This window comes from Nelusetta ayraudi, unplaced genomic scaffold, assembly GCF_046127955.1.
Source record: "Nelusetta ayraudi isolate G7.1 ecotype Tasmania unplaced genomic scaffold, CSIRO-AGI_Nayr_v1 ptg000079l, whole genome shotgun sequence".
NCBI classification, from domain to species: Eukaryota; Metazoa; Chordata; class Actinopteri; order Tetraodontiformes; family Monacanthidae; genus Nelusetta; species Nelusetta ayraudi.
Window position 1 is genome coordinate 205,487 of NW_027466129.1, and position 18,079 is coordinate 223,565.

At 51.3% G+C, this 18,079-nt stretch overlaps 1 protein-coding gene across 2 annotated transcripts; it reads right to left on the bottom strand.

The window, feature by feature from the left end:
• Window positions 1-554: 554 nt before the first annotated feature.
• cspg5b (chondroitin sulfate proteoglycan 5b) lies at window positions 555-15,657 on the bottom strand. Of its 2 annotated transcripts, none has more exons than XM_076044320.1 (6): window positions 15,480-15,657; window positions 9,692-10,454; window positions 8,085-8,273; window positions 7,503-7,581; window positions 4,228-4,392; window positions 555-1,852 (listed from the first exon to the last, which is right to left on the bottom strand). In XM_076044320.1, exons 1-6 carry the CDS (start codon window positions 15,559-15,561, stop codon window positions 1,292-1,294), a joined length of 1,839 nt encoding a protein of 612 aa, XP_075900435.1. In that variant the 5' UTR covers window positions 15,562-15,657; the 3' UTR covers window positions 555-1,291. The 2 variants fall into 2 exon arrangements, with proteins under 2 accessions (XP_075900435.1, XP_075900434.1); XM_076044319.1 differs by having other exon boundaries at window positions 556-1,852; window positions 7,419-7,581; window positions 15,480-15,656.
• Window positions 15,658-18,079: the final 2,422 nt, after the last annotated feature.

Consider the following 18,079-nt stretch of genomic DNA (forward strand, 5'->3'; position numbering starts at 1 on the left):
TTTTTATGGCGCTTTTCTAGTTCCTCTAGTTTCTCTTTCTACTACGGAAGCGGATTAGGGCCAGAAGAAGAGAAGTAAATTAAGTTAGAAACTGATTCCCCAAAGTTTCCAATTGGAGAATAAAGTTGAAATTCGAGACTAAAGACGAAATTTCGAGAGTAAAGTTGACGTAAAAACAAAACTCTTTTTTTTTTTTTTTTTTTTATTATTTTATTTATTTTTAAATAAAATCGAATTTTTTATCTATTAATGTCACCGTGACGTAAGTCAAAATTTCGGGGAAAAAAAGTTGGAAGACTATGCTCGCAAGTCTAGTGGAGAACTTCCGTTTTCGCCAGTTTCCTGATTGCTGTGGGTGAACCTTGTGGGATGCACCTGTTTTGCACCAGTTTACTTTCAACTCTGGGTAACTGGGCTAATCCACCGTCCACCCAGTCTCCTCGCCAAAGTCCACTTTATTTACGTCGATTTTATTCATGAAATTTATACTTTATTCCCGAAATCTCAACTTAAAACTCCAAATGAAAACTTCATTGAAATCCCCTTCCTGTAATATCTTTTCACTTCTTATTGCCCTAATCCCTTTTCGTCTTTCTACGGTGTCACAACACAAAACCAAACGTTCTATAATAATAATGATTATTATTTTTACATAATGAATTTATTAAGGATTAGACACATGACAAAAATCAAACCCTCTCCCCCTTTTCAGAAAAACACGTTTGAAAAGATTATTTTACACATTGAATATATATATAAAAAAAAATGCTCATAAACTACCGCTAAAGCCAATGTAGTGAACATCTATTTATAGAATTAAAAAACAACAACAACAACGATAACGACCGCAACAACGACGACGACTCTACATCCTCAGCAGACGCTGACGTTGGCACCACGCTGGCAGAACGTGTTCACATGTACTTGAAGACTTGAAGTGACCTGAGTTCTGGGAGTTGCCTTCACCATCCTACTGCAACACTAGAGGGCAGAGTTGAGCTGCTGAGACCGGGTGTGTGTTACTGTGTGTTAACAGTCACAGTCCTGGGAGTTGGGGGCGGGGTTTCCGGCCCCGCGTCCCCCCCGTGGACCAGGAACAGCATTGGATGGACGAGAGAAGGATTGATGGATGGATGGATGGATGGATGGATGGATGACAGACGGATGGATGGAAACACCTCCTACAGACGCCACCACGGCCCATTCAGACGATGAGAGTTTCTATTCTTTGTGCGTGTTGACCCTCGGACGGTGGGCGGGGCCAGGGGCCGGGCGGGGCAGGTGGGCGGGGTCAGGAGAGCGGCGGCAGCGAGCGGGTGCTGGCCGGGCTGCACTTGGCTTTGGAGGGCGAGGCGGGCGGCTGGGTGAGGTGGGGCGAGGACGGGGACGGGCGCATGTGGCCTCGGTGGCACTCGGCCGGGCAGCACTCTGACACGGAGGCCTGCGAGCGACCTCTGGGCCGCCGCAGCTGCGGAGGGGTGGAGGAGGAGGAGCAGGGGGCGGGGCCTCGCCTGTAGTGGGAGGGGGAGTGGTGGGAGGAGGGGTGGCGGCCGGGGGAGGGGTGGCGGCCCGGCGACGGGTGCCTCACGGCCCAGGGGTCGTGACCCCTGGGCGAGTGCTCCTGGCTGTGTTTGGGCGTCTTGGGCGTTTTGGGCGTCTTGGGCGACTTGGGCACCGGCGGGTTGTAGGAGTTGTGGCCGTGGGGGGGCGGGGCTTTGCCAGGAGAGGCGGAGTCTCCGTTGTTGGCCACCTTGTAGAGGAAGACGTCGTACTGGAGCGGCGGCCCGGCCTCGGAGGCGTGCAGCTTGGCCTCCTTAGGGAGGAGCACCTCCAGGCCGATGGTGACGCCCTCCTGATGATCGCCATCATCAGGGTGGAAGACAGACAGTGAGGAAATCATGAGCGAGAGGATGGACTTATATATTTTAAATCAATTTCTTACAAAAAAAAAAGGAAAGTGGCCCAGAAGTTTCTGACGTGGAGCTGCTGCACACTCGGTGAGAAACGGCAAAGTTGTTCAAACTGATGCTGCGCAGAGGCATGAAACTCTCTCAAAGATGAGATGAATTATTGATCAAAGTTTCTGCCGCGGCTGTTGCTGCTGTTGCTACATCCAGCTAGTGGTTTTTGCTCGGCGCTGCCGCTGGAGCTTAACTTCACTTTCATTCGGCAAAGAAGACATCAAGTCACAACAACTCTGATCTGGAGTTGATCCAGTTCCAGTTTCACTGTAATCGATGTCTCCGTCCTGTCTGTCGAATCCCCCCACCGAAATACGAAAAGCTCATCCTTCACTACCCTGTTTGGCTCCACTTTTCACAAAGTGTTTTATTAAAAAGAAAACCCCAGCAAAACCAGCCCTGGAAATGTAGCCCTCTGTGATGTCACAAAGGGCACTGATACCATTGCCAGGAACAACAACAAGTGTTGTGTGCTCTGTCCCTCTTGGAATCTTTGTACCCTGGCCCCAGATTTGTATTGGAGAATTGTGTGTTTCACTGGAGGCTGCAAACACGGGGCTAAGCTACTGAACATGAAACATGAAACACGGAACCTCTGAGGATTTCTAATCGTTTGTTTTGGCGAGAGCAGCAGCAGCAAAGTGTAAAAGATCCACAGTTCATGATGATGACAAATGAGATGATGACAAATGAGTGAGCAGGAGTAAGACAACAGAAAAACAAAAAAACAGCACAGTTGAACACAGTTGTGATGGTGAGATGTGACGGTGCGCCGAGACTCGAGTTTGTCAATGCACCTCGATGCAGCGACACGGCGAACGTTCTCACGCTGTCCCTTCCTGGGGTCAGAGCGGGGTCAGCGCAGCGGCTCTTAGCTACTAGCACGCAGGCGGGTGTTAGCGGTTAGCAGCAGCGGTTAGCAACATGCGGAGAAGAGGAGAAGAAGAAGCGCAGCGTAAAGAGTTTTATGAGAGAGAGAGAGAGAGAGAGAGAGAGAGAGAGAGAGAGAGAGAGAGAGAGAGAGAGAGAGAGAGAGAGAGAGAGAGAGAGAGAGAGAGAGAGAGAGAGAGAGAGAGAGAGAGAGAGAGAGAGAGAGAGAGGCAAGCTGGAAGGAAGCAACACACAGACACACACGAGGGGACACGCTGGGTAAAATGAAAAAGATTTATTCCAACAACCGTCAACTATAATCGTCAATGTAGACCAAAAAAGTACAAAAGAACCTCAAGTACATTAAAGTATTAGAAATCACATTGAAAACCAAGACACAGTGTGTGTGCGTGCCTGTGTGTGCGTGCGTGCGCATGTGCGTGTGTGTGTGTGTGTGTGTGTGCGTGTGTGTGTGTGTGTGTGTGTGTGCGTGTGTGTGTGCGCGTGTGTGTGTGTGCTAGTTGGTTAACTCTGACCTCATGTGACCTAGACACCCATTCACTTAGTAGCAACATGAATAACTCGCAATATACAGATTCACTGGACTTCAGGTTTTTTTTTTCTTCTTCTTCTTCTTCATATTTTCTTTCCACATACGTCTTTTCGCAAATACTAACTTTTCAGACACTTTTTTAAAATTTTCTTTTTTCACTTTTTAAATTCTTCAAGAATAAAACACCAATGCATGCGAGCAGAAAGAGAAAGAGAGAGAGCGAGCGAGCGAGCGAGGGAGAGAGACAGTAAGGCGGGGCAGGCTAGTGGGTGAGGCAGGGGGTTTGGGGCGGGGTCAAGGAGGTCAAGGGGGCGGGGCACACAATGACAAAGGCGACAGTTCATTGGTCCAGAGACCAAGGCAGGGCATCAGCAGAGAGGAAAGTCAGTGGTGAGTCGCTCCAAGCCAGAGGTTGTTTTTTTTTTTTGTTTTTTTTTTAGTCCAGCCAGGTGCAGGTCAAGGAGAGAAAGGAGGCCGTGGCGCCACCATGTGGTCAGCATGGTCACCGCACCCTTGTAAACAAGACTGTTGTGCTTCTTGTATCCTAAAACTCACTTTGTGCTCATATATGTTTGTATATTTATATATATTTGTATATGTATATTCATATTCTTTAAATATATATATATATATATATATATAGGCCAGATTGGACTAGTTTGTTAAAAGACCTTTGCGAGCAGTAAACAATGTTGTAGCTTTGTGGTTATTTTATTTTATCAAATCGTATTTGTTTTCTCTGTTGTCATGCTGCCGTCTGCTACGACTCTCCAGATCGGCTGGTCGGGCGGCCAGGCGGGCGGTCGGCCGCTATTATACCAGGTTGTTCTGCTGCGTGTTTACCTCGGCGCCCTCCTCCGTGTTGTTGGGGGTGCGGCCGTGGTCGTGGGCCAGCGAGGCGGGCCGGGTGTTGTCGTGCTTGGGCGAGTGCGAGTTGAGGATGTTCATGGAGCCGTCCTCCTTGGCCAGCGCCGACTTGGCGCTGTCGTCCTGCTTGTGGGGCTCGTCCTGCGGAGAAGAGAGTCATGTGACCTGCTGGCTGGTTTGTTTGGGTTTTTTTTCCTCCTTTCAATCACGGCGGTCACACGCACGGAGAAACGAGCGCTGAAATAATCTGTGTCTTTGCTGTCGGTGAACCTGCCGCTGGTCAGAACAGTCGGCCCTTAGTGATGTCACAAAGGACATTATTCCCCAGCCAGGTGTTGGCTCCACACTCTTAGAGCCCGATTAAATCAGTTTCAGCAGGAGGCTTTAAACAGAGGGCTAAATATGCTATTTTTTTTTTGGAAATCTGGGAGTTTTTTTGCGATAATTAATGATGCAAAGCTGCTTTTCTGTTGTCTGGGACGAACTTTTAAAGCCTTTAAAAAAATAACTATCTAATTTCCTTTTGAAATGTGTGTTCTTGATGTGTGAGGATCCATTTCTTGCCCAGGTTTCACATCACTAGACATATTTATTTGCGCTTAAAGCTCCAGTGTGTAAAATTTGCTTCTGACAAGAAGCAACCTGTCAGTGATGCTGCAGCAGCAGCAGCAGCAGCAGCAGCATACGCTGCAGAACAGAACGCTGCATGAATCCCTGTGACGCATCACACACCCTGAGGTTATTTCTGGCCAAGGAAATCAGTAAAACAAAAAACCATTAAAAAATATAATAATAAGAGCAGCTGCGCCGTGCGTAGGTCTGCCACCTCCAGCTTTAATTATACATGGCCAGAAAAACACAGAGAGCAGCACTGGGAGGGCTGAGCGCTCAAATGAAAGCTTCTGTTTTTATCAATTTTATCTTGGGGGGGGGAAACTCCACACAGATATTTTTTTTTAGCCCTGTGTTTACAGCCTCCTGCTGAAACTGATGCCTCGTTAGACCTCCAACATGAAAAACAAGTTGGTCAGAGAGGGTGGAGCCAACACCTGGCCCGGGCGGTGATGTGAGCAACCAAAGAGTGGTGTCACCGCCACCGCCACCACCCTCTGTGACATCACAAAGGGCCATTTCCAGCTCTGGCCTTGCCCACCACAAAGTGGGGCAGGCGGAGTGAGCCGAGGCGGGTCGGTTCTCACCCACTCGTTCACTGACAGGAAGGAGGCCGGAGTTATTGTTGGAAAACGCAGACGAGCTGTTCACATCAATCTTTCATCACCTTTGGAATTCGCTGTAAAAGCAGAATGAAACATTTAGATGAAACATTAAAAACATGCGTCTCTGCCAGAAGACAAACCCTCACGACGGCTGACGGACCCCAGGTGGTGTTTTTTTTTTTTTTTTTTTTACTCTGCGGGTCGAAGCAGTGCACTGATGCGCCAGCTGCGAAATACCAGCTGGGGTCCTCTGACATTTAAAAAAGCTGCACCGAGGGCCACGTGTCTGTAGGGGGAGCTTCAGCGTCCAGACGTGACATTTAGAGCGCTGTGGAAGTCGTGGGCGCTAATCTCTGACCGTCCCAGACCTCTGATCCGGCCGCGGAGCCCCGGAGGAGGAGCGGGGCGGCTTTTCTCTTTGATTTCTTTTTATGTTTGGTTAATAATTTGACAGCAGCAGGTTTGCAGAGCGAAACAGTTCAACTGCGTGCAGACCGGCTGCTGCCGTGCACGTGCCAGTTTGTGAATGATCAGGCCAATCGATTGATCAGCTCGTCACAGTCACAGGCAAATCAAGGTCAGGGGCACAGCTGGACAGAAAAGTAGGGCAGCATCGATCTGCTGCTGCTGCTGCTAATGCTGCTGCTGCACTGAAACTCTCACACACAACTTTTCATTGACGCCAGAAAAAGCGGCTTGAAAAAGTCTAAAAAAAAAAAAAAATCAACTTCTGCCGCTCTTCTGCAGACAGACAGACAGGCAGGCAGGCAGGCAGACAGACAGACAGACAGACAGACAGACGGTCGGCCCGTGATTCACACCTTCTGCTGCAACAACAGGGGGTTAAAAAGATTACTAAAAATTGAGAGCTGCATTTGAAGCATCAGTGGCTTTTAATTCCGCTGGCTTTAATTAACTTGGCGGGCCTGTCTCATTAACGAGCAACCAAACAGAGGCGGAGCTAATCTGCCTGCAAACACAAAGAAAAGAAAAAAGGAATAGAAAAAAAAAAATCCTGCACGCACAGACACTACTCCATCAGTGCATGCACATTGATATTCAGGGACACTCGCACACACACACACACACACACACACACACACACACACACGCTCCTAGAGCAGCATGAGAGCTCACTTTTGTAAAGGCAACAACAACAACAGGCCTCTTTGGGATCGGATCGGATCAGGGAGGCAGCGGGAAAACCTGCAGCAAGGGGTGGTGGTGATGGTGGTGATGGTGGTGGTGGCGGATAGTAAGGGGGAGGGGGCGGGCCCCTGAAATGGCGGCCGCAATCATATGGTAAGAGGAGGAGGAGGAGGAGCAGTGACAAAATGGAGGCGCGGGTTTCCTGGTGGGGAGGCTGCAGAGGCAGCAGACGCAAGAGAAAGGAGGGCGGGAGTTTCCCAGCGAACAGGCTCCCAGGGAAGCAATTCATCACTGCACCTGCAGGTGGGGGTGGCGGAGGGGGTTAGGGTGGCGGGCCTCGTGGAAGCGGGTGCGGCCGGTTGCAAAGCAAAAGGAGGCAGGAAGCAGCTGCGGCAGGAAGTGGGAGGGGTTTCCACGCTCCTCTTACCTGGAAGTGGTTGTAAGGGTTCCTGGGTTTGTACTCCCAGGTGTAGCTGGCCGACGTGGCCCTCTGGAGGAGAGCGGGGGGCGTTGCGGAAAACCATCAGATAATTGTTACGAGCAGGTTTTGGCGCCCCGGGGTTTGTTTGTTTGTTTTTTTTGTGGCACGCGCGCGGTGAGACAGAGCGGACAGACGGCAGCGATGGTGACGGCGGCGACAAACGCACAAAAATGTTGAAAATGCAAAGAAAAATAAATATAAAGTTGCAGGACAGAGGTAAAGACATTGTGATGAAAACAGGAGGAGAGAACGGGGAGAAGAGAGCAAGACAAACAGAGCAGGAAGAGGAGGGGGAAGAGGGGGCGGAGCCGGGGGCGTACCTGACAGATAATGTTGTCATAGTACGCCAGGTTTTGAGTGTGAGCTTGTGGGGCGGGCGGCGGCGTGTCGCACAGTTTCCTTACGTTTGGCTGCGAGCCGTCGGCCGTGGTGGACAGGGAGAGGCCGTCCGTCTGCGGCTCGCTGCTCTGGGGGCGGTACTTACTGTGGGTGGGCGGGACAGAGAGGAGGTCAAAGGTCAGCAGGTGTGTGTGTGTGTGTGTGTGTGTGTGTGTGTGTGTGTGTGTGTGTGTGTGTGTGTGTGTGTATAGAACTCCTGTGTAGGCAGCAACCTTCTGGAATCTCACCCATCCATCCTGACAAGCTCCCATGGGGGCGTTTAATATTTCAAAGGGCCTAGCCAATCAGGCGGAGAGTAGGCGGGGCTTTAATTTGTGATTGGAGGAGCAGACCTGGAGGATGATGGTCATTTTTCACCCCAAATTTGGATGATGCTGCACCCTACAGCCGCTAGTTTTCCTGCTTTTGAATTAAATCAAACGGATCACCCAAAAATTCCCGCCAGAGGCCCCCCCCCCTTCCTTCTAAACGCTTTCCACGTGCTCTCGGCCAGATGGATGCTCCAGATAAGGCTGACCAGATTTAGGGGGAAGCGTCCCCATCTGCCGGCCGAGCGCCAGGGCCCGCTCCTCAAGACCACGGCTCACCTGCGTCTGCGGAGGCGCTTGTTCTCGTTCTTGAGGTGGTGCAGCCGCTTGGCGAAGAACACCACGATCATGAAGAGGAGGAGGAGCACCAGCGAGGCCACGCCCACCACCACGCACAGCACCTGGAACTCGGTGACGGCCCAGTCGCAGCGCGTGCCCTTGTTCCAGATGTAGTCCTGCACGTTGCACCTGCACACGGGAGATTTGGGGCGGGGGGGTGGAGGTGGAGATTAGGGCGGGGGGGGGGGGGGTGTATTAGATTTCGGGGTTCGTCGTCCGCACGGGGGAGAAAACTCTTTACGTTGTTGTTAGTCGCACTTTTAGAGCAGAAAAAGCAGAGCGTGCAGCAAGCATCCTGCGACCTGAAGCCTCTAATGAGATGAAAGGATCAGGACACATAAAGCACGCATGTGTGTGTGTGTGTGTGTGTGTGTGTGTGTGTGTGTGTGTGTGTGTGTGTGTGTGTGTGTGTGTGTGTGTGTGTGCGTGCGTGTGTGTGTACGCGTTTCCCCATATGATCTGTTGTGCGTTGATGCAGAGGGACATTTGCCAGGGTTGTGTGTGTGTGTGTGTGTGTGTGTGTGTGTGTGTGTGTGTGTGTGTGTGTGTGTGTGAGATGGTGTTTGTTTGCCGTTACTCAGCGGCTTTGGCGAGATGAGCAACAGTTTTCGCCGCCAGGTTTACACTGAGGCTGCAGGGGGGGACAGATGGCGCCACCGAGGTGTGGCATGCACAATCTTGTGTGTGTGTGTGTGTGTGTGTGTGTGTGTGTGTGTGTGTGTGTGTGTGTGTGTGTGTGTGTGTGCACCAACAAAAGTGTGTTTATTTACATGCGTGTCCCGAAGTAACTCTGCTGTTTTTCCACCGTCTTTCTCTTGCTTCTAATGTGTGTGAGTGTGTGTCATCTTCAGCTCAAACACACAGCCACACACACACACACACACACACACACACACACACAGAACACAGTGCCCCTACCCCCCAAACTGAGCTAATCCGTTAGCGACCCCGCTGTGATCTTGACGGACGCCGGCGCTCTGTTAATCCGACCTTCTATCTCTGCAGCGTCCCAAGTGTCCTAAATCTGCTTCCTCTTCTTCTTCTTTTTTTTTTTTTATCTCTTCCTCCTTTTCTTTGTGTTAGTTTGAGATTTTGGCTTTTATTCCGACGGAACAAATGAAAGCACAAAGTGGTTTAGCCCCATTAGCCCTCCCTATCCCATCCCAGACAGCCTTAATACCACATAACCACAGCAGGTCATCCATTGGTCATGGACTGTTTAAACCAGACTAGTTTAGCCAAGTCCAGTGTTTTCCAACCACACTGTTGTGCTGTGAAATAATGTCAGGTGTGCCGTGGAAAAAGTATCCAATTTCACTTCACTGGTTTGTGAACAGGCCCAGGTTTCACACTGAGTGAGTGTAAATCAGTGAAGGGACTATATTGTCATTATTAGGCTAAAATCATTTTATCATTATATTATGTTGTTACAAATTTATATACGCTTTTTTATAATATTTTTAGTCGGTGGTGTGCTATGGGATTTTTTTCAATGTAAAAAATGCTTTTCACCCACATCAAATGAACCCCCCCCCCCCACCTCTTACCTGCAGAAGGCGCCCATCCCTGCCACCACGGTGCACACTCCCCCGTTGAAGCAGAAGTTGGGCTCAGTCTCGCACTGGGACACGCAGACTCCGGGACCGGAGCGCACGAAGCCCAGCCGGCAGCCATCGGCCCCCATGGCTCCGCCCAGCCCCTCCCCCTGCTCCAGCCCCGGCATGGAGGGTGCGGTCAGGGGGGGCCGGACGCCCGGCGCCCGGTCGGGCCCGGGGGCCTCGGGGGCGGCGGGGGGTGCGGGGGAACCGGCCAGCAGGGGGTTCTCGTCCTCCATGTCGGCCGGCGGGGAGGGGCTGGGCTCGGGCTCGGGGGTGGCGCCCACGGCGGACAGGTCGTCGTCGGGCGACAGGTAGTCGTAGAAGTCGGACAGCGTCCAGGCGGTGGGGCCTCCAGCTTTCTGCCTCTGCGGCTGGGGGGCTTTGGGGGCCCCGTCCAGGGTCGGGTCGGTGTCGGGGGCGGGGCTGTGGAACTCCACCGTGATGACGTCGTCGGACATGGGGTTCCCGGGCTGATCGGGCCCCGCACCCCCGGCAGTCAGCTCCTCGGCCCCCGCCGGGACCTCGTCCTCGGCCAGGTCCATGTGGACGCGCTTGTGGTGTTGGCGGCGGGCGCCGAAGCCCGGCCCTGCACCAATCAGGTGCTCGCGCTCGGCCGAGTCGTCGCTGAGCACCATCCTGGCGTTCAAGGCCTCCTTCGTGACGGACGATTGGTTGTGGTGGTGGTGGTGGCGCCGGGTGAGGGAATGTCTCCCTGTTGGGTGGACAGAGACGATTGTTTGTTCAGGTGGTTTCACCTGAGAACTCACAGGCATAACGAATCAATCGACCGATCAGGGAGGACGGTGAGCAGCAGCGGTGCCGTGCCCGGGAATCATCGGCTGATCTAACCCCCCCCCCCATTTTTACAGCCTTTGATATGACCAGGAATGGAACCCACAACCTACCAGCCTCAGGACGGACACTCTACTACTAGACCACTCTCAACCACTCTTTAATGGTTCTGTCCAGGTGGAAGTTGGGACTAACATTTGTGCAAACCAGCCCTTTGTGATGTCTCAGAGGGCATCGATACCTCTACTATTTCTTGGCCACACCACCAGCCAAGTGCTGGCTCCACCCTCTAAGCCCATCCACCTTCAAAAACATGCAGAAGGTCCAATAAATCATCACTTATTTTTTTGTTTTTTTTGCAGTTTCTTTTTCCAAATAGCAGGAAACTGAAACCCTGCAAGTCCCTGAAATGACTGTGAGGTTGCCAGGCAACAGGAAGAGACACGGGGGACATAAGTGCACCTGCACAAATGGTCCTGGAGTGTGACAGGATGTCCAATTAGTGACCTTTCTAACTGGAGACAAGAAGGTTTGTTTTTTGTGTCGGCGAAGGCGGCGGGGAGGAGGAGAGGGTGGAGGAGGAGGAGGAGGAGGAGGGGGAGGAGACGGAGGGCGGTCTCAACAAAAACCTTTCGACGACTTGTTGTGAAAGTGTCTGTCACGTCATGCCTCTTGGTGGAAGATAATCAATGTTTCAAGGGTTTTATAGCCGGCGAGGTTGGTAAAGTTCACCCGAAACTACTGAACATGTCATGCAAGTCGAGTCAAGTGAAACGATCTGATTGGATAGGATCTGTCAATATGACTTGACGTTGGCCGAGGATGAAACGGTGACAGTAAACGGCGATGATGATGCATAGGATGTTTAAAAACCACGGCGGCGCGAATCCCAAACCGCTCCCACTGTTTTGTTTGATAACATCCGTAGATCATCCGGGACATGAATATTTCAAAATACTCTTTGCTGTTCCAGGCTAATTTCCCCGGAGAAAAAGGGGGTTTGGAGCAAACTGCACGAGGCGGCAAACAGCTGAGTGATTAATTCGTTGTCGGAGAAATCAGAGGGAACGCCGACGTGCGATCCGAACCGTGACGCCGTGCTGTACGTGGGATTAGGAACGTCGAGGGAGTGAGTGACTAATGTGCTCTGTTGGCCCAGGACTGGGAATGGCTGAGGATTAGATGAGGATTTAGAGCGACAAGGTAGAGGCCACTTCCACTTCTCTACTTGGCCATCTGCAGACACACACACACACACACACACACGCACACACACACACACACACACACACACACACAGACAAGAAGGACACTTCTGGTTAGTCATAAGTTTGGAGAGAGCTTTCTATTGAATGACTTGGCTGCATCCAGTCACGTTACCTTTACCAATACGTTGTGTTAGCTTAGTCGCGGCTAATTCATGCACTGACTGTCTCGCATGCACAGCAGCCGGATGAGACGTCTTGCACTTCCACCCTGCAGAACTCTGGTCTGGTCCCAGTCTTCGGTGTTGCCAAAACCAATCGGATTCCGTTTTAAAGCTGTGATGAAAGCAGGAAGAGCTGCTTTCCAAAGGCCAGACAGGAAGACAGGAAGTGGGAAAATAGGAAGCACTTCATGACATTGCTGCTGCTAGCGATTAGCCTGCATTGCTGCAGTGGCCGCTGTTTCATCCAAACTGGGCAGAAAATTCAGATCGCTGCTGGGTTTTTTTTCATGGTGGGAAACACGTTTCTGCTTCACTGCATGTCATTTTTTTGTACCAACTGGAAGCGAAGAAATCTGATTCTGATTCTGTCCACGGACGTTTTCTCTGGGCCTCTTTAACAGGTGGAATGCATGAATTATTTCCCACAGACTCCCGGTTTAATTTCCAGCCTCCTGAGGACACTTCTGCCAGTCTAACTCAGCCGACACGTCCAGGAGACCAAAAACAAACAAAAAAAAAAAAAAACAGCCGTGTGCACTCGCCAGCTTCCAGCGACTTGTTTCGCTTCAGCTGAATCGCTTTGGCTTGCATGGACTGCTAAACTCTACTAAAGTGCTTGTCCTCATGGTTCCACTCCCACTGCCATCCTAAAAAAAAAAAAAAAAATCTGCCTCTCTCGGTTGTCTGGGATTTCATTCAGAGTTAATGCTAAAACCATCTGGACGTGCCTCGAGTCACGAAGACTTGTGGCTGGGAAAGCATGAGATTCACCACGCACACACACATATACACGCACACACACGCACACGCACACACAGAGACACGCTGCAGTTGCCATGGTGAGATGTAAAGAGGTGCCATGTTGAAAGGAGGAGAAGCAGTGAGGGAGCCGCGGCGCAAACAGAGAATCCAGTGTTTGCTCTGGCTCCGTCTCCTGCTTCTCATTCAATCAGCTGGCCGCTCAGTGAGCCAGGATATGCCAACTTCATCTCTGGGAAAAGGAGGTTGGGGTGGTGGTGGTGGCGCTGACACTTTTTAACCGCTTCTTCACAGTCTGTGAAAGGGAGCCGACATGCTTCCAAGCAGAGCCGAGCGATTTGCGGCCTAATCAGATTTGATTTAAAAGAGAGAAAAAGAGGGTGAATCTGCCAATTTGTTGTCCTCTCCCTCTCCCCTCCTCCCCCCCCCCCCCCCGGAGACCCAAGACATCCCGGAGGCCTTGCAAAGGTTTGCACGACGAGATTAGCAGCGTGCAATGGAGGTGGAAAAGGATTGAAGGCCGGAGGAGTCCTCTGACATCACCGCATGGGCAACCTGCGCTTCGTGTGATTGGATTCAACCAGTGTGTGCTCGGCCCCTGCAAAGACCCTCCCACCCCCCACCCCAACCCCAACCCCCCCCTCCCCCAAAAAAAACCCTATAAATAGCTCCTTTCTTCCATGCGAGATTTGCTGATGATCTGATCCCTGGTGACATATCATGGGCTGTGCAGGGCTACAGGGCAGATGGACCACACAGCATGCAGGCAGGCACACACACACACACACACACACACACACACACACACACACACAAACATGCAAGTGCTGCGCTTCCATAAAATTGCTTTGCGCTGCGGCTCAGTATCAGTCTATATGTGTCTGGATTTATTGCTTCAATACTCTGCTGCTGCTGCTGCTGCTGCTGCAGAGAGTCACTTGTAAATCAGCTGTGTGTTGTGGCACTTGGGGCCTTTTTTTCATATATATATAAATGTGAATTGACCGGGCAGCGGAGCCCCTTCAGTAAATATTGGCTGTGAATCTTTGGTGGAGGAGAACTGTTGGGGACATATTTTCCCACCTGTTAATCTGACGGTAGATGGATCAGTAGATCCAGGAGCAACAGGCAGAAAACCTCTCTTTAGAAAATCCTGCGACTTGTCTGGTCAAGAACCAAGGCCGCGTTCCATTTAGCTCAGATATCATTTATTATTAGTATTGGCACTCAAACCAACGGCATTCCGTTTGGAAGCCTGAATGGCCGCATGCATCGGCAACTTTTGTGCCGGTCAGTCGGACTTTTTGATGAGTCGACAAACGGACGGAACCCCTGATGGACGATGCAATGCACCACACCGCAGCTTGTTGAGGTTCCTCTGCCGCAACAGGTTGCGTTGGTGACCGGGGCGGCACCGGATGTGGATTTTTTTTTTTTTTTAAACCTTCTTTTGTGGCGACTCAGGCCAGTTTTGTAGCAGTGAGATTTTTTTTTTTTTTACTTACTATAATATGTTTTTTTTTTAAAAAACAGAAAATCAGCAAAGGCTGCGCGCGCATGCACAACAGACACGCGCTCCCAGAGGGCTTAAAGTGTGAGACGCGCTCGTGTCTCCTGTTTGCCGGTCAATATGTCACCGTGTTAATGCCCGATTACACATCGAGGCCGCGAGATACGCCACAAAAAATATATATATATATATATTAAAAAAAAAATGGGGACGAGGAGGAGAGGGGAGGGGCGGGGCGGGTTTGCTGCCCACAGTCGCGGCGGCGCGCGCTCCCGCCTGAACCCCGGCGACCCTTGGGCGTGCACGAGCCACCCTGTTGCTGGGCAGCGGATGCAGCGCTCATTTTCACAATTTTTTTCCTCCCCTCACCACCCCTCGCTCCACAACCCCCCACCCCCCCACCGCACCTTTCACATTTGCGCCACTGTCCCTGTGCGCTGTGTTGTGAGCGCGCCTTTCCTACATCTTCCAGATCCCCGCGTGTTCCGGTTGTCAGGGCGGCTTCTGACCCGCGGATGCCTGCAGGAATCCGACAGCGGTCGGTGCACATCATCGCGCCTTTGTCTGGGCCGCGCAGAAGTACAGCATCCCCCGCCCCCCCCCCCCCCCTTTTTTTTTTTTTAATCGTCCGTGGCCATAAAACCTACCAACGTTTACAGCCCCTCCAAAACCAATTTCCTGAGTGTTAAGTACAGTTCCAGCGGGGAGGGGCCCTCCTGACGCACTGTGAACGAGCGAACCATTGGCTTTACAAAGGGCCAAAGTGTCATTAAGGAGCGCGACGGCGCGACAGATGGGGGAACCTCACTGGATTGGCCGTTTGAAATAAAACTGATTTAGAAGCTCCGCGGCATCATAAAAAAAAAGAAAAAGAAAAAGAAAAAAGCGGCAACACAATCGGGGGCGTGCGTGCAATTCCACACGAGCCCGTGCAATAAAAAAATAAATAAATAAATAAATAACAGCAGCCAATCGGTGTCGAGCAGGTTACTATCAACGGGCTCGGGCGGTGATAAAACAGAAAAGCAACCATGACAGGCCACATTACATATGACAGCATCCTCGCGCTGCTGCCGCCGCCGCTGCTACATCAACAGCGACGCGTCTCGCAATTTCCACGCAGGTGTGGTAACATTCACGCGTGGGGGGAAGGGGGTGGGGGTGCAACCAACACACACACACACACACACACGCACGCACGCACGCGCAAACACACGCACTGGAACGCCAGGGTGGGACTGACTCACCGTGCGCGGACAGGGGCGTGATGACCATGGAGATGGTCAGCAGCACCTGCCAGGTCCCCAGACGACTGTCACCGTGCGCCATGCTGATGGTCCTCCTCCTACTACTCCTCCTACTACTACCTCCTGCTCCTCGCACGGACGCACGGACGAACGGACACACGCACACGCAGGGATGCAAAAAAAAAAGGGGGGGGGGGGGGAGAAGAAGCAGTGATCCCGGTCCGGGTTAGACAGGCAGCCGAGCCGACACCTTCTTCTTTTGCACTCCTCCGGTGCTCAGGGCTGCTCGTCGCTCTCCATGTGTCCGCCTTTCCTGACACTCTGCTGGGCGACAGTAACCGGCTTCAGCGGCTCGGCGGCTTCGCTCCCAGCACACCGACCGAGTGCCTTCCCCTGCTCTCTCTCTCTCTCTTTCTCTCTCCCCCTCCCTCTGTCTCTCTCCCTCCCGCGCGCTCTCTCTATCTCTATCTCTCTATCTCTCTTTCACGCACACCTTTGGCGCGCGCGTGTCACCGTGCGCCTCGGGGTCCGTCTGTTAAAAAAAAAAAAAAAAAAAGTGCTGGCGGCGGTGCCTCCTCGTAGTAGTGCGCGCGGCCGTGGCGGTGGCGGTGGCTCTGCTGACGAGCGTCCTAATGAGCCGGCTGCCTCGCGCGCTCGCTCGCTCACATGCGCAAGGATTGGGACGGCACAGCGCGCGCGCCGACGCGGTCGAGTTCACAGCCAACACACACGCCCGCACACACACACACACACACACACACACACACATTGACACACGGGTTATAGTGTAAGTGTCCAGCCTGCGGAATGGGAATTAGGCATCAGGCGTCTGCCACTGGAAGTCAATATGCTCCATTTTACAGCACAGTCAGTGTGTGTCAACATGATGTCCAATAGTCTCTCACCCCTCCATGTCTCTCTCTCTCTCTCACTCTGGGTGGTGTGTGTCTGTGTGTATAATCCTCTTAATGTGATGCTGGAGTCTGATAGGCTTCAGACAATAGCATTCTGCTGCTTTTGTCGCACTCTCTCTCTCTCTCTCTCTCTCTCTCACACACACACACACACACACACACACACACACACACACACACACATTGCTGTCACCACCACCCTAATGTGTATTTATTGCGTTGCCGCTCTTTTATCACTCTTCCAGTCTCTCTGTGCTCCATTCGCAAAGCGCCTCCCCGCTCAAGTCACAACAATTAGTGCCTAATCCTCTGTGCCCATTTGATAAAAACCACAAAATGCATAATTTAACCTATTTTGCATGCAGCAAGTCTCCAGCTGTTTTGTCACCTCTACAAAAAGGAAATCGTGCGTGTGTGTGTGTGTGTGTGTGTGCAGTGTAAGTATGCACAGACAGACACGGGCGACGAGCAAAGACAGCAGACAGCAGAGGATGGTGGAGATGGGAGAATTTTAAAAAAAAAAATGTTGCACTGATGCACTGCCAAACAGAGCAGAACAAAATTGCTTCCGCCGACAACCCTCCACCCCCACCCCCACACAAACACACTCACATCAGCAGTCATATTCACATGTATATATATTCATTTAAAAAATGTTCTAATGTTGCAGCTCTTTCGTTGTTTTTTGACTGAGGGAAAAATTGATTGCTTGGCATTTCAGAGGAGTTTGTCCACTTGGTGTGTGTGTGTGTGTGTGTGTGCGTGTGCGTGTGCAGGAGTGAACAGATGGATCTTGCTGAGAAGCAGAATGGTAGAGGAGCAGCACACCTTTGTTGACGGCAGGCTCTCTGTGTGTGTGTGTGTGCGTGTGTGTGTGTGTGTGTTTCCCTCCTCAGCCCTGGTCATTTTTTTCCCTGCCTCATCCTGTTCCTGCAGTGAGGGCTGAACACAGTGTTCAGAACCTCCCCGCTCAGCCTCCAGGCATCCGGTCAATGAGTCCAGCATCCAGCATTAAATGACCCAAAATCATGCTGTTTATGGAGGTTAAAAAAAATCTAAAGAAACAATAAGCTAATTCTATCTGTGACATACACACACAAAGGAAAAAAAAAAAATCACCCCTGCCGCTTTACAGGAGGGTGCAAGGTGGGACAAAGCGTCAGCTTTAGCAGGATGCTGTAAACAGAGAGCTAAATACACCATGTTCCTGACATCTCGACTGTAGTCTGGGGCAATAAGCACGTAAAAGAAATGGGACCATTAAAAATACTGTCACATCCAGTTGATGTATGGAGGAAAAGCAGAGATTAAACAGAAAATGCTCAACCTGCCAGAGTGACACCAATTTGCTGAAGACACGTTGAGAAAATGCACTCGATGCCCTTTTGCAGAGCTCCAGAGGAGCCAACAGGGGGCGACAAAGCCGTGTCTTCAGGTAAATACAGGAAGGGCTGCGACACACAGCTCGTTGCTTATGAGCTGCACCTGATTTGTCACTGTGGCTGATTAAATCAAGATCTACATGCACACGCACACACAACCAGTACATCCGTGTAAAACAAACTTTAATGAGTTGAAAACTCAACTCTGACATCAGAGAACAAACAATCCACACAAAAAAATATGAGGACGCATGTCTCGAACAAAAACACACCACAACTGTCCGCATGCTTGTGCGTCGCTTTA